This window comes from Suricata suricatta, chromosome 2 (genome assembly GCF_006229205.1).
Source record: "Suricata suricatta isolate VVHF042 chromosome 2, meerkat_22Aug2017_6uvM2_HiC, whole genome shotgun sequence".
NCBI lineage: Eukaryota > Metazoa > Chordata > Mammalia > Carnivora > Herpestidae > Suricata > Suricata suricatta.
Window position 1 is genome coordinate 62826003 of NC_043701.1, and position 13865 is coordinate 62839867.

General features: G+C 39.8%; 1 protein-coding gene across 8 annotated transcripts in view; it reads left to right on the forward strand.

Moving 5' to 3' along the window:
• The window catches only part of SRPK2 (SRSF protein kinase 2), a 243042-nt gene that overhangs the window by 90708 nt on the left and 138469 nt on the right, over positions 1–13865 (forward strand). Inside the window, exon 1 of one of the 8 annotated variants that reach the window (XM_029927590.1) lies at positions 3662–3909. The exons of the other annotated variants lie outside the window; for them this stretch is intronic. Coding sequence (XP_029783450.1) covers positions 3872–3909 — 38 coding nt within the window. The 5' untranslated portion in view covers positions 3662–3871. Of the gene's footprint in view, positions 1–3661; positions 3910–13865 lie in introns of those variants that run through there. 8 annotated transcript variants of the gene reach the window in all.

A 13865-nucleotide genomic window follows, 5' to 3' on the forward strand; every position in this document is an offset into this window, starting at 1 on the left:
GGTGGTAATGATACCCCGAATGAGACAGGGGTGCTAGTCCGGAATCCTTCAAACATTCCAGGCTCAGAAGGGCAATGCCGCTGTTCTTTGGGGAGATGAAGGTTCTACAAAGGAGATCTTAGACTGGGAAGTTGAGGAGTTTAGTTTAAATTTTTTTTTTCTTGTTTATTTTTGAGTGAAACAGAGTGCCAGTGGGAAGAGGTGGAGAGAGAAGGAGACACAGATTTCGAAGCAGGCTGCAGGCTCTGAGCTGTCAGCACAGAGCCTGATGTGGAGGTCAAACCCTTGAAACATAAGATCATGACCTGAGCCTAAGTTTGATGCTTAACTGACTGAGTCACCCAGGCTCCCCGAGGAGTTTAATTTTTGATGGTGTGTTCAGGCACCTAGGGACCATGTAGGTGAAGATGTCTAGAAAGGGTGTAAGGGTGCATTGCACAGTGCTGACTTTGCAGGACAGAATATTGGGCTCAAGTTCAGGTTTGGTCACCATCAGTTTCCTTTGGTTGTGGATGTCAGGGGAGTAGATGGAAGAGTCAGTGAGTGAAAAGAGGAAAGCATGAGATAAGTTTCTCGTACATTTAAGGTCTGAGTGAAAAAAGATGATCCAGAAAGAACCTAGAGTTAGGAGAATCAGAACACAAAAGCATTAGAAAAACAAACAAACACTTATATTGTCCCATAATGTTACTTAGAAATTAAAAGAACATGATGACGCGCCCCCAAAAACCCCATAATTTTAAATACACTTACTCAAACTATGTAAGTACCACTCGTTTATTTTCTTTGTGAAATAAAGAAGTGTGGCCTTAATACTCACTGGCCTGGATGAATAAATGGGAGACCCTGGATGGTTGAATAAATATGTATTTATGGGGTGGTTAAGATTGCCACTTTGGAAGAACCTGAGGAGTGGTAGTGAAGAGAGTAATTTAGCAATTGGTGGGGGTGGGGTGGGGTATAACATTTTAAAATGTAACTGTGAAAGCAGACTGGATCTCTACATCAGTTCGTAGACTGAAATATATTCTAGAAGGGTCCAAGATTTATATGCAAAGTAAAATTATAAAGTGTGTTTGAGGAAAACGGGATGATTTAAAAAAATTGGTGTGGGGAAAGTGTAAAAATGTAACAGGAAGATCATCATTCATAAAGGAAAAGATTGGTGGACTTAATTGCAAAAAATAAAAGTACAGGGTCATAGATACTGTGAATAAAACACAAACAACTAATTTTGGGGGGTAATGCTTGTAGCGTTGTGTGAGTGTCAGTCATGGTAGGTGACCCAGGTGATCAGGAGAGTGAGGGCCTTAGCAAGGGTTTGTGGAAGTCCTGCGAACATGAACATTGAAGCCCCCCAGTATTATGGCCGGGATTGTGGTAGAGGAAGACTCAGTGGCATGGCTTCTGAGGTCTTCAGTGGATGTGGGAGTAATTAGACCATAGATGGTATTGGTAAAGGAGGAGTAGGCAGTAGACTACTAGATGGACCTTATGGGCATCAGAGGATATGATATTAACATAGTATTTGTAAACATTCCTGAGTGTTTTAGCCCTTCAGGAGTTAGAAACAAACCTGAAGATTTGAAGAAAATGTGAAAAACATGTTAGAAACCTGTCCATGTCTTACTGGCAACCCTTTTGGTTTGGAGGTCTCAAAGCTTTAACTTTTCTTTCTAATGTTGATAAGATGGGCATACACTTCCTGAGGGCTGTGTGGTTTAAATTTGGGGTCTTTCAGTTTACGCGCACAGATAATCTGGGTGAATCTTTTGTCTTTTTGGAGTGAACAGTTACCACGATGAATTCAAGTGTCACGTCATTTCTGACATGGCTAGTTGATAAACTGAGAATTAGATGGGGAGACTGAGATACTGATCAAAGTTAAATTTCTACATATAATCAAACTATAGTGATTAAAAGCTGTATGTTGATAGTAAGAAGGTGAAAATGTATCAAAACTGTGGGCAAGCTCTTTAAAATAGGACAGACCTAGTATACCTCATTAACTCCCTTCAACAAATATTTACTTACTATCTTTGCTAGGCACTACCTAGCAGCAGACACAGAAGGCTTACTAACTACATGCCTAGCACGACATTACATCTACATAACTTTCGTGGATTACTGTATTTCATTAAATCCTCACAACAGCCCTTTATGAGCAGTTATTATCCCCATTTTATTGGAGAGGAGATAGAGGCTTTTAGAGAGTCTCAGTAATTTCCCCAAGGTCATAGGGCCATTAAAAATGCTGGAGGAGCCTGCCTTCAAATCCGAGGCTGTTGGTGGCCAAGCCTGAGCTCTTAAACGCTGCTCTTTGTAAACCGGCGGGAGGGGCGTTACTGAGCATTCACTGTTAGCACCTGGTGCCAGACTCTAATCCATGTAAGAATCCTTGAGGTAAGTTTCATTATCATCATCTCAGCTTAACCACTGTGCTTGCTGTGTGCTTTCCCCAGTGGGTAGGTAGTTTGGCCAGAGCTGTGGTAGATTTCTGTTCTCTAAGTGGTCGTTCCTGCCAGCTTTATAGTGCCCGTTGGATGAAGTTGTAAGCTTAACCAATTTGGAAAATCCCTTGTTTTAACAACATTGAAAAGATATTTCTGAACAGGTCCATTGTATTTTATGCAAGTAATTTTGACTCCCTTTTTTCCTTTAGTAACTTTTCCTGTTCCTTTGATTTCTGTAACCAAGATTCTTAGAAATTAAAATGTTTTACCCCTAAAAAAATACCCCAAAACTGTTGAGCCTACTTTGATATCCTGAGACTGCCTATAGTAGTATGTCAGTGGCCAGGTGTTTTATTTTTGGTATGCGAACTTTTTTATTATGCATGGCAAGACGTCCTTAGAATAGGAAAACAGCTTTGCATGTGAAAAAGTCTGGGTAATGGGACGATGTCAGATCTATTCACTTAAAATTAGGTGCTTTTCCGGGTCAGTCATTAGTATTTTTAAAGGAAATGTGTTGGGTTTTTTCCCCTTCTCTTTTCCTTCTCCCTTTTATTTTTACCTCTCCTTCCCTTTGGTCTATCATCTTGCTCTCTTCCCCCCCCCCCTCCAAATCAGTATCAGCAATTACCTTTTAATTAAATTGAATTGGCGCTAACATTTTGGTTGCAGATGGCATTGTCAGTCCTTTCCTAAAAGGACAAGTATATTATCTGCTCGGTAACTGGGTGCTGCTGTGCACTTGTGCTGTACTGTGAAGGAGGAGGGGAGAGTTACGGTGTTAAATACAAGTCTTTTTCTGAAGGAGTTAAAGGCTAGATCTCAAACATATTCTTTCACTAAAGACAATCAAGAAATTATAAGAAGGGCTAAAAAAATTTTTAATCTATAAATTGGGGTTCTGGTTTAATATTTCATTCTTAAGTGACAAAAATGATTCACTGAGCCATATTTTTCAGGGCTGGTGAAATACAAGTAGCCCAGGGTTGCACATCTGTTCTTTACAGCCTGTTACTTTATTATCCAGGCTTCTCAGATTATCTAGTGCATCCAACTCAGTTGTGAGCATTTCTTGTTTGTGTTTTAATTTGCTGCATTTGAAATCTTCCCGTTGAGCCATGCTGGTTCTACCTTAAAAAAGAAAACACCCCTCCGCTGAAAAGAAATGGTACTTCCTGCTTTCATAAACAGTCATGTGCATAGTTTAGCAAGGCCTGGTGCCTCTGGAGCTTTTCCCTTTATAGCACCATCGAATCCCAGTCCTAACCGAAGTACTGCGAATCTTGTGGCCTCTTTTTGAACAAAAGGGAGCAGAGACGAAAAATCTGTTGATATAAAGCTTGGAAGCAAGAGCAGGCAATCTTGGTTGTGAATATTTTCTGATTTTTCCAGAAATCAAGCAGAAGATTGAGCTGCTGATGTCAGTTAACTCTGAGAAGTCGTCCTCTTCAGAAAGGTACAGCTACATCTCTTGCATGAACAATTAATGGTGTAGCATTGCTAAGAAACAAACCAGGACGTATTTTTTTTTTCCTTGTCAAGTTTGCTATATAACGTATCGTACTGCATGCCGGTCATTGTGCTGTATAGAAGATGTGTATTTGGGCAGGCTGTTCTGCTTTTACAAAAGGTAATTGATTCTTTAAAAAATAGTGAAGCTTAATCAGCTGCAGCATGCACACCATCGCCCAGCAGAGCGCTAGTTCATGTGTGACAGCTGTTGAAGGCTTCAGAAAATAATTTACTTTGCTACAAAACAAAAATCTTGCTTCCTTTAAGGAAATACTAGCATTAGATTTTCCTCCTATATTTTGAGATGGTTGTTACACGAAATTGCATTATTTGTAAGATCTAGGTTAAAAATACTTGGCTTTTGGTCGTAATAAATATTTTCTTATATGGAAAGGGAGTGCCATTTGTAAATAGCTTAGGAATTGCAAACCGACAGATTAGTCACATTCTGAAAGAGAGATATGATGCTTCTTCAAGTCTGTGCTAGGAAATGGAACAGTCACTGCATGCAGTAATGGTTCATGCCTGCAGGTAAGGACAAAATGACTCAGAAGTATTTTTAAAGCAATTATTTTATCTGTCAATCAAATGATTATACCTGTAAGGAGATATTTCCTTAAAATGGCTATTCTACTTAATAAGTGGAATCAAGGTATTTTTATTTCAAGCCAGAAATGAAGCTAATATAGTTGCCTATATTGGTATGTAAATACTGTGTTCCCTTCTGTTTGCCAAAATTGTGTATACTACATAATGTTTTAAATGGAGGCTCCTGGGCATATAGTTGATGCTTACCCTTTTCTTGTTACCTAATAGTTTATATTTTATACTGATATTTATTTTGTATAGAGGTGTGTTGATTTGTCTCGTCTGTGGTTAGTTTTCAGGTTATCTTTTTCATAGATTTTATATTTAGGGAAATATATGGAGACATGATTTAGTAGTTGGGGAATGATAGAGGAAAAGCACTGGGGGGAAAAAAAGGTGAACAACCTACCGTGGTAATATGAATTTAATTAAAGTACACTAGTGTATGGAGGACATGATCTGATGGCGAAATGATGACATTAAATCAATTTATTAGTGTAATTAGGGGAAAGACTTCTGGCCACAATTTAGGGCATTACAAATAAGATGTTAACTGCTTTCTTTAGAAATTGAAAATAGAAAAATTTATTCACATTTGTGTTTATTTTCACATAGCTTCTAACTCCTGGCTTGTGGCTAGCCACCCGATTTTAAACATTCTGTTTGCTGAGATGAAAAACAGTCTTCAGCATTGTGAATGTTCAGCCAGTAAAATGGTGGTGTTGGGAAGGGGAGAGAGGGTGGTGGTGTAAATAGTGAGCGGTCCGGGCGCCAACTGTAATGTTGGAGTTTTGTTACCGGGAAGAGCATTCTCAATGAGATGGCAGCAATAATTAAGTTAGCTTTTTTGAGTAGCATGAATTCTCTACTGATAAATTGAAGGTTGAACAGAATGGAAGAATATTAGTGAGAAACAAGTTAGGAATGGATGCGGTGTCTCTGCTTAAATTACATTCTTAGAAGGAAAGATTCTAAAATATTTTGGTGATTACATTTACTTATTTCATTATTGTTAGCTATTATTTAAAAAAATATTTATATCTAAGCTCCTTCAGTTAAATTTGATGGAAGTGGAGGATGCATGTGGTCATGGTTTTAAAGTTTAGAAACCAGCCACTATGCTTGTGACAGCTTTATACAGAGTTTTACCAGAGCTTGCTTGCTTTTTTGTTACTCTTTTGGGGGTGCTTAGACATATATATGGCAGTTGTGATCTGCTGACTTAATGGGTGATAAATCTAGTTTATGGGTCAGCCAACGGTTTGCAAACATAGACGTTATTTCATTAATGTAAAGAGATTAAAGTTACTTCTTTTGTCTCCTCTTTATAAAAGGCACAGTGATGAGTAGTCAAATCTTTTGTCTTTTCAGTGTGTTTCAAAGAACCTGAAAAACAAGAATATGAAGTTAAAAAAATTCATAGCCTAGTAGTGCTATATCCTGCTCGTGAATTTCATAGCTTATAGTATCCTGTAACATTACCATCATATTTTCAATTCCTTGTTCACCAGTTACTGAATTTTAAAAGTCTTTGACTTTTTTTTTTTTTTTTTAATTTAGCTGTTTGAGTCAAGGCCTGAAGCCTTAAAGGTATTTGAAATTTATATATGGTCAGTATTCCACATGGTTTTTTGGGTAGGAATGATGAAGAAACCTCTGCTTCTTTAAAAGAGGGGGGAAGCTATTTGTTTGCAAGAAACCAAAACTTACCATTTGGCACAGATGATTTTCTTCACTGTCTGAAGGATAGAATGATCTTTTGATATTTCAGGCCACCGCGTGGAGTGGAGATAGAACATTTTATGAGTAAAAATATAATAACTATAAACAGTGATGTGATACTCCTAATTAATAATTCTTCCGTCTCATAGTTTTAATCCACTTAATGAAAATTGCTAGTCCTGTGTGACGGCTGGTATTGGTTGAATTCTTGCTGAGGCAGGTTTGTAAAATGGAAGAAACAAAACAAAAAATAAATTTTTTTTTTGGTAGGCTTAGGATTCATTGAAAAATACAAATATGATTTGAAGCAATATATGGAATTTTAGAAATTGTTTTGGAATTAGAAATTTCTAAATTAGAAAATATGTCTTCTTAACATACTTCAGTACCACTTTGAAATTTAAGATTGTATTTTTACCTTTAGCAGAAGAGTGGAGGTCCATCGAATGTTCTTCTGTAGGGGAGGTGGGGAGTGCTGTTCAGAATGGCAGACAAAATCCAACGGGGTGACAGAAAGTTATAATTCTATCTTTTGGTTTTGTATTTTGGAGAAATAAGAAAGTTAAAGTTCTATTTTTTGGTTTTATAGTTCAGAGAAAGGGGAAAATGTCGACTTACTCAACTTTTAAATTAAGGACAGGGAACATTATTGAATGAATTAAAAAAAACAAAAGTGCTGCCTGATTTGTACGTTCTTACCAGCTAAGAGGAGAACGTGTGCATTGTATGAGGGCCCCTTCTGCAGATTTTAGGGGCAAATCATACTATGATTTGCTCCTATGAGTATTTGCTTTTCAGTCCGCTGCCTGTGGAATGAATGAATGTATCCATGTGAAACATGGCAGTGACAGGGCCAGTTTTTACTTCCTCTCCTACCCCCATTTAATGGAAAAAAAGGAAAAGAAAGAAAAGAAAGCTGTGAATATTTATTTGATATAAAAACTAGGTTTTAAAGTTTTTGTTTCTTCTTGACTTAGTCATAACACTTCTGGGATTTAGAAATCTGTGGAGTGGAGTAGGTGGGGAAGAGGAGGAAAAGGAGTAGTAATCATGATAATACCTAGAAAAAAGATAGTAATCCTTTATTAAACATTTTCAAATATAAGTTTTAAGTGAGGGGATAGAGAGGAATGGGGAGGAGAGAGAGAGAGAGAGAGTGTGTGTGTGTGTGTCACTTTGCTCTATTAAGATTTTGGTCCAACTGTATTGCTGTTTCTTCAGTGAACTCATGAACAAAATTGGACAGTTCTTAATCAGTCAAGAAGAGTCGAGCCCAGAGTGCTGAGAGAGAGGATTCCCAGTCTTTCCAGGCTGACTCCAGGGAGGCCTGCCGAGTTTGAGGGGAAGGAAGGCCCTGAGAAGTTGGGAACCTGCATTCACACAGAGATTTGACCACATTTGCTCTTGTGACATGTAAATGTTGTTGTAATTAATAAAGTTTACAGTCAGTAAAAAGTTAATTAAGTAGCAATGCCTGCTAGGGTTGCATTTTCTCAGGGAACAGATAATGAAGGGATCATTTTGTGCGCGCGCGCGCGCGCGTGTGTGTGAGAGAGAGAGAGAGAGAGAGAGAGAGAGAGAGAGAGAGAGTGTTTTTGGTGATGAAGGGGGTCTTTATACTGGAGGAGGCAGGAGTGGAGCCTGGATCATAAGCATCCCACATATCCCACATCCCACTTACTTGAATTTACACATTGCTAGCTACCTTTTTCAGGAGGAGATGGAAGAGGGAGAGAGTATCATAAAAATATTTATGCTATGGCCTATATCCTACCAGTGCTGTGTAAACAGGATTGGTTAGAAATGTTAGAGATTGTTGTCCCTGCCCCAGCAGCAGAGGGGCATTGGAAACCCATAAAGAAAGTGTGCTGTTTTTGTGTGTGTGTTTTAGTTCCTTTTCTTATTTTGGAGCCTCTTAAGTGAAAGAAAAAGGGCATATGATAATGATGCGTGGTTGCAGAAAGCAAAAAGAGAAGCCTGGAAGAATAAGGGGAATAGGAGGGGGAAAAACCCAGGATGGGACCACCTGAAGACAGAAGTAAGTATAGGATATTTGGTGGAAAAGGATCCAGGATCAAGGTGTCTTTTATTTGCTCTTCTGTTGAATGTATTTTCCTCCATGTCTCTGGTGAACTAAGAGCAGTCAGGGTAGGATAGCTGAATTTTATAAAAATGTCCCTCTTCCGGGGCGCCTGGCTGGCTCTTTGAGATGCGGTTCCTGATCTCAGGGTTGTTCAAGCCCCACTGTTGGGTGTAGCGATTACTTAAAAATAAATTAAAAAATCCCTCTTCATTGTACTCCGTTGTCCCCATTGCAGATCACAAGATGGGCAGGTAGTTTAATGGTGACAGCTTCTCCCTTGCTCACGCTCACCTCTGCCTCCGTCTGTGTTTGCGGGTGGACTTGAGACCCGCTTTCTCTGAGGGCTTAGAAGAGATGACAGTGGGTGAGTGTTTTCTCCCTCGGCTCAGTCCTTAAGCTTTCTTTTGTTTTCATTTAATTTTTAGTAACATGTTTATTGAAGATATATATGGGAAAGTGCACAGATCATAGATGATTATGAAATCCAGTATTTTTTTTTTCTTTTGTTGTTTACATTTTATATGTTGTATCTAGGAAATCCTTGCTGAACCTAAGGTCACTGGTTTTTCTGCTAGGTTTACCTAATAAAAGTTTTGGCTTTTAATATTTTAAGACTTTGATTCATTTTGGATCTTTTTAAATTTTGTTATATTTGTTTGTTTAGAGAGAGTGTGTATACACACTCGAATGGGGGAGAGGCAAAGAGGGAGGGAGGGAGAGAGCATCCCAGGCAGGCTCCGAACTGTCAGCACAGAGCCCAACACAGTGCTCGAGCTCATGAACGGTGAGATCATGACCTGAGCTGAAGTCAGATGCTTAGCCCACTGAGCCACCCAGGCGCCTCCATTTTGGGTCTTAGTATTAAGATGCAGATGAAGTTACTTCCACATCTGACTGTTTAGTTATACATGCGCTTGAGCATCACCTACAAATAGAAACCCTCTGTACACGCATTAGCTGTGCGCTGCGCTCACGTTCTGTGTGCAGTGGCTGTTGGTTCCGTCTCCTTGCTCTGCAGCCACACGAATATGCCTTGCTTTATTTATCCATTCTACTACCATTGAGCATGCGGGATGGCTGCAGTTTGTTAGGAATGCCGCTCCTGTGCACATTTGTACACCTGTCTTCTGGGGAATGGATCTGTGCATGCACTTCTGCCGTGTGTGTACCTGGGAGCGTAGCTGGTAAGTGTTTGCAGACATTGCCAGTTTCCCCAAAGTGAATGCGCTAGTCTGCGCTCAGACCAGCTGTGCTCCACGGCCTTGCTAGCTTGGTGCTGTACATATCCTTTTCCGCTGCCTTCTCATTTCCTTGCCCTTCCGCTTTTCTTTCTGTAAGAATACTGATGGGCTAGGTGCCTGGGTGGCTCCATCGGTTAAGCATTTGACTTATGATTTTGGCTTGGGTCATGATCTCACAGTTTGTGAGTTCAAGCCCTGTATCAAACAGACAGCTCAATGGAGGCTGCTTGGGATTCTCTCTCTCTCTCTCTCTCTCTCTCTCTCTCTCTCTCAAAATAAATAAACTTCAAAAAAGAAGAATTCTGATGAGTGTGCCAGTGTGAACAGGCAGACTTAGATGCAGATAAGGGGACTGTTTCTAAGTACCAACTTCCATGAAGGAGATCAGAATTAGAAGTTGAGGCCAAATGGGATCCAACCATGAGGTGTAGTCATCTGAGGTTCTACCCTCCCACTGACCGATTCTGAACTGGATCCTAGAGGCCTCAGGTGTTCCATTAGTTTTCAAACTTGGTTTCAGTACCAAAACTATTTTGTCATTTAAACCTAATGAGAAGCCTGTTATATAAAGCATAAAAGAAAAGCTTGGGGTGAGAACCAGGGAAGTAATGGGGCCTCAGTTCTTGATGCTCAGCTGTCCATCCTAGAGGACAGCCTAGGTCCTTCCACAGACCTCTAGGTTTTATAAAATGCTTGCGGTACATAGACCACCTTGGGCCTGACCAAGATATTAAGACATTTTTGATATGTCCCAATTTCATGTTAACTTTTTATAGTGTTAAATTTGTATAGTGCTACATTTCATGTTGTTCATAGTCTCTAAAATTTCTGTATCCTACGTCTGAATAAAATTGTGCTGGTGTCTTTTAATTTCAGTTAAAAAATAAAACAAAGCTGGGCAATTATCTGAGCTTCCTTCCTGTAGGTCATTACTTATGTGGTCTAGATGCAGTAATTTCTAGGTTATTTTGTTTGTTATCTATTTAAACTTTGATTCTGACGCTGCTTTAGAGGGTTGCCACATTACAGCCGGCACAAACCTTTCTGAACACCGATCTGCTCTGGCAGGTCACTCCACTTTAAATACCCTCCAGCCTTCTTCCCACTGTTCTTGGCATAAAGGAAAAGTCTGTATCTGGGTCACTGAGCACCCACATTCTGCAGCCCGGCCTCAGACTCCTCCGACTCCAGTCCTGTCTCTCTCGCTTTGCTGTTTTGCTGCTCCTGTCCTTCCCATCTCAGGGAAGCCCTGCGTAGGTCAGATTACACCCCGTATAAGCCCTTCCAGGACCACGCACCTCTCCTTTGTAGCATTTGTCACAGCTGCTGTTGGACAGAGGGGAGTATCAGTGACATTTGGTCTACTTACTGGTATACTAAGTATTAGCCCCAACTTACAGTCTTAAATATAGAAGTGTTTTCATTACAGAATATTTTTATGCCATCATTTGCAGCTTACAAATTAGGAAACTTATGGGGAAGACCTTTTTTGGTATAGGGAGCCATTTATTTTTATGGCATTGGCTTAGATTAATAAAGTATAGCCGTATGTGGTCATAAATAGTTCTGTATAATCAATCACATGCTGTCAGTTGTTGTCATAGCTAATATAACTCACAGTGTCAAGGTCACAAATCTTAGGTTTTTCTGTCACCGTTACAGTGTAAAATGGACATTAAAGTAAATCTGAACGCTTTCCATCTCTTTGCCAAACTGGTAACATCAAAGCATAGCCCTTTCCCCCCCCAAATGTCAGTGTTTTATATACCCCTCATGCTCTTTGTTGTGGTTGCACTTTGTCCTTTCTGTTACTTACTTAATATCATGTTTTTTGTTTGTGTTTAGTTGTGGTAAAATACACATATCGTAAAATTCTCAGTAATGCTTTTTAAAAGTTAATTTTCTTTAAAAGGAAATATCTGTATCCCTGTGAGAACCTTTAAAAACAATTACTGTTAAATCCTGTCCACATTCTGTTGTCTGATACAGGCTTAGGCCGGCACCATATGCTCCCTCTGTTTACAAGGGAAATTAAATTGGCAAGTGTCATAAGGGAGCTTAAGTATGTGTTAGCACCAAAGTGAGATTTGCTTTTTGGTATATGTACTCAGACTGACAGAAGTTGGGGAAAGAGTAACTTTCTCAGTGTGTTATTCATTGCAGTTCGGTCCCCAGTCCCAGGTCCTGTATTACCTAACGTGGGCTTGTACCCCACCAGCGCACCCCCACCTCCCTCTGCGAACTGCCCTCCCCCCTAAATGGTAGATCAGGGGAGTTCTGAACAAATATGCACAGCTATAAGAATTACAATGACAACAATAAAAATAAACTCTCCTCCTAACAATCATACTGCAGATTCCCTTTGGAGCACAGTTCTTTATGTGCCAATAGCTGGAAGAAATTAAAGACCAATTTTAGTGTAGATTACATTTGTAGTTTTTCCGTCATCCATCCGTCCTTCCAGCCTTTATCAGCAGCTGCTGTCTGCTGGCTACTTGGTGATTGGGAAATCAGGGGCCAGCAAAGGCAGCACAGACGCCTCGGATCTGTATAGAAGAGGCTTTGGTGGGTGGCTTACCCCTCACCTAACTTGGGCAGTTTCGTGGGCATGTAGTCATGGACCACGCCAGTGGGCGGTTATTGGCATTTTTTGAAAGAATTACAAATAACCAAGAATTGCATTTTGGGTGAACTTACATTGGGACTAGAGCTGCAGTGTAGGGGTTATAAACATTTGCCAAAGGCCAACGAGTGATACCTTTAAGGTGAGTGAGTAATGAGGGCCAGATGTGGACTCGAGAACACTAGAGACCGCAAACCCATCTAAACAGGTGGCTGCTACTAAACCCAATTAAAACAAAAGGGAAAGGAGAGTAAAAACTGGGGAGGAGGAGCACAGAGAACTCCCATCCTTTCATACTCCTCTTCCAAGGCTAAAAGAAAACACAGGGGTGCCTGGGTGGCTCAGTCAGTTAAGCAGACTTCCGCTCAGGTCATGATCTCAAGGTTCATGGGTTCGAGCCCCATGTCAAACTCTGTGCTGACGGCTCAGAGCCTGGAGCCTGCTTCAGATGCTGTGTCTCCTTCTCTCTCTGCCCCTCCCCTGCTCATGCTTGTTCTCATTCTCTTTCTCAAAAACAAATATTAAAAACAAAGCACAAAATTGTTCTTTGTAAATTACTTTACACGTTTATGATAGCAAAGCTTTTAGAAATAAATGAAATGATTTGCAATATGAGAGTATTAAATTTGTTATAGTTTGTCCAGTGTAAGGAATATGATGTGGAGATTAAAACATGATTAGAAGATTTAATAACGCAAAGATGTTATGAAAAGGCATTGTAGGAAAAAAGGCGGGAAAGGTCAAAAACAGGCAACAAGAAAACTATTTCAAAGATGTTTCCACTTCTGTAAGCCCAGAGCATGGAAGACTATGTGTGGGTGTGCGTGTATGTATGAAATGAGCCCATATACGCAAATACATGATTTGCAATGACACACTGCATCAAGCTACAGTTGTACGGTTATACAACTGTCCTTTTGCTTGTAAGTATGAGATACAGTCTTTATAATGACATACTGTGTTTTTCAGATCAAGTGTTTGTAAAGAAACTGTGTCCCTCCAAAATAAGTAAAGAGGTGGTTGTGGATCAACTCTCGCTGGCTACTGCCATGTGGAAATACAGGCTTTTGTGATTTTTATGAGAAGTTGATTACTTTTTTCTATCAGAGCTCTCACTTTATTTTTATTTACTTATTTAAAGATTTTATTTTGAAGTAATCTCTCCACATGGGGCTCCAAGTAACAACCTTGAGATCAAGAGTCGTTAGCTCTACCAACTGAGCCACCCGGGAGCCCCAGATCTCTCATTTTAAATGATGGCACAAATTAAAAAGCAAGACAAAAACTTGTGCTAGCCTCAAAAGAATAGAGTATCTGCCATCTAAATTCAGCTCATGCTAAACAGTTTTCTTCTGTGCTGTATAGAACATTGATTTACAATATGTGCGCCACAGACCTGTGCAGATTTATAGTAAAGGATTTTCAAGTCCTGTGAGTACTGTAAGCATTATCTGTAGATTGAAGGCATGCATACAAGTCAAACTGTTGTACTAAGAAGTGTATCTCTGGGTTTTCCTGGTGTTTCAGATCTGCACAAATACTGGTGAGCACTGCTCTAAGAACTATATGCTAAGGTGCCAGAATTCAAGAAGATTTTAACTGTTTAGAGTAGTAAGGACCCCTCAAAGATGTGCATTTCTCAA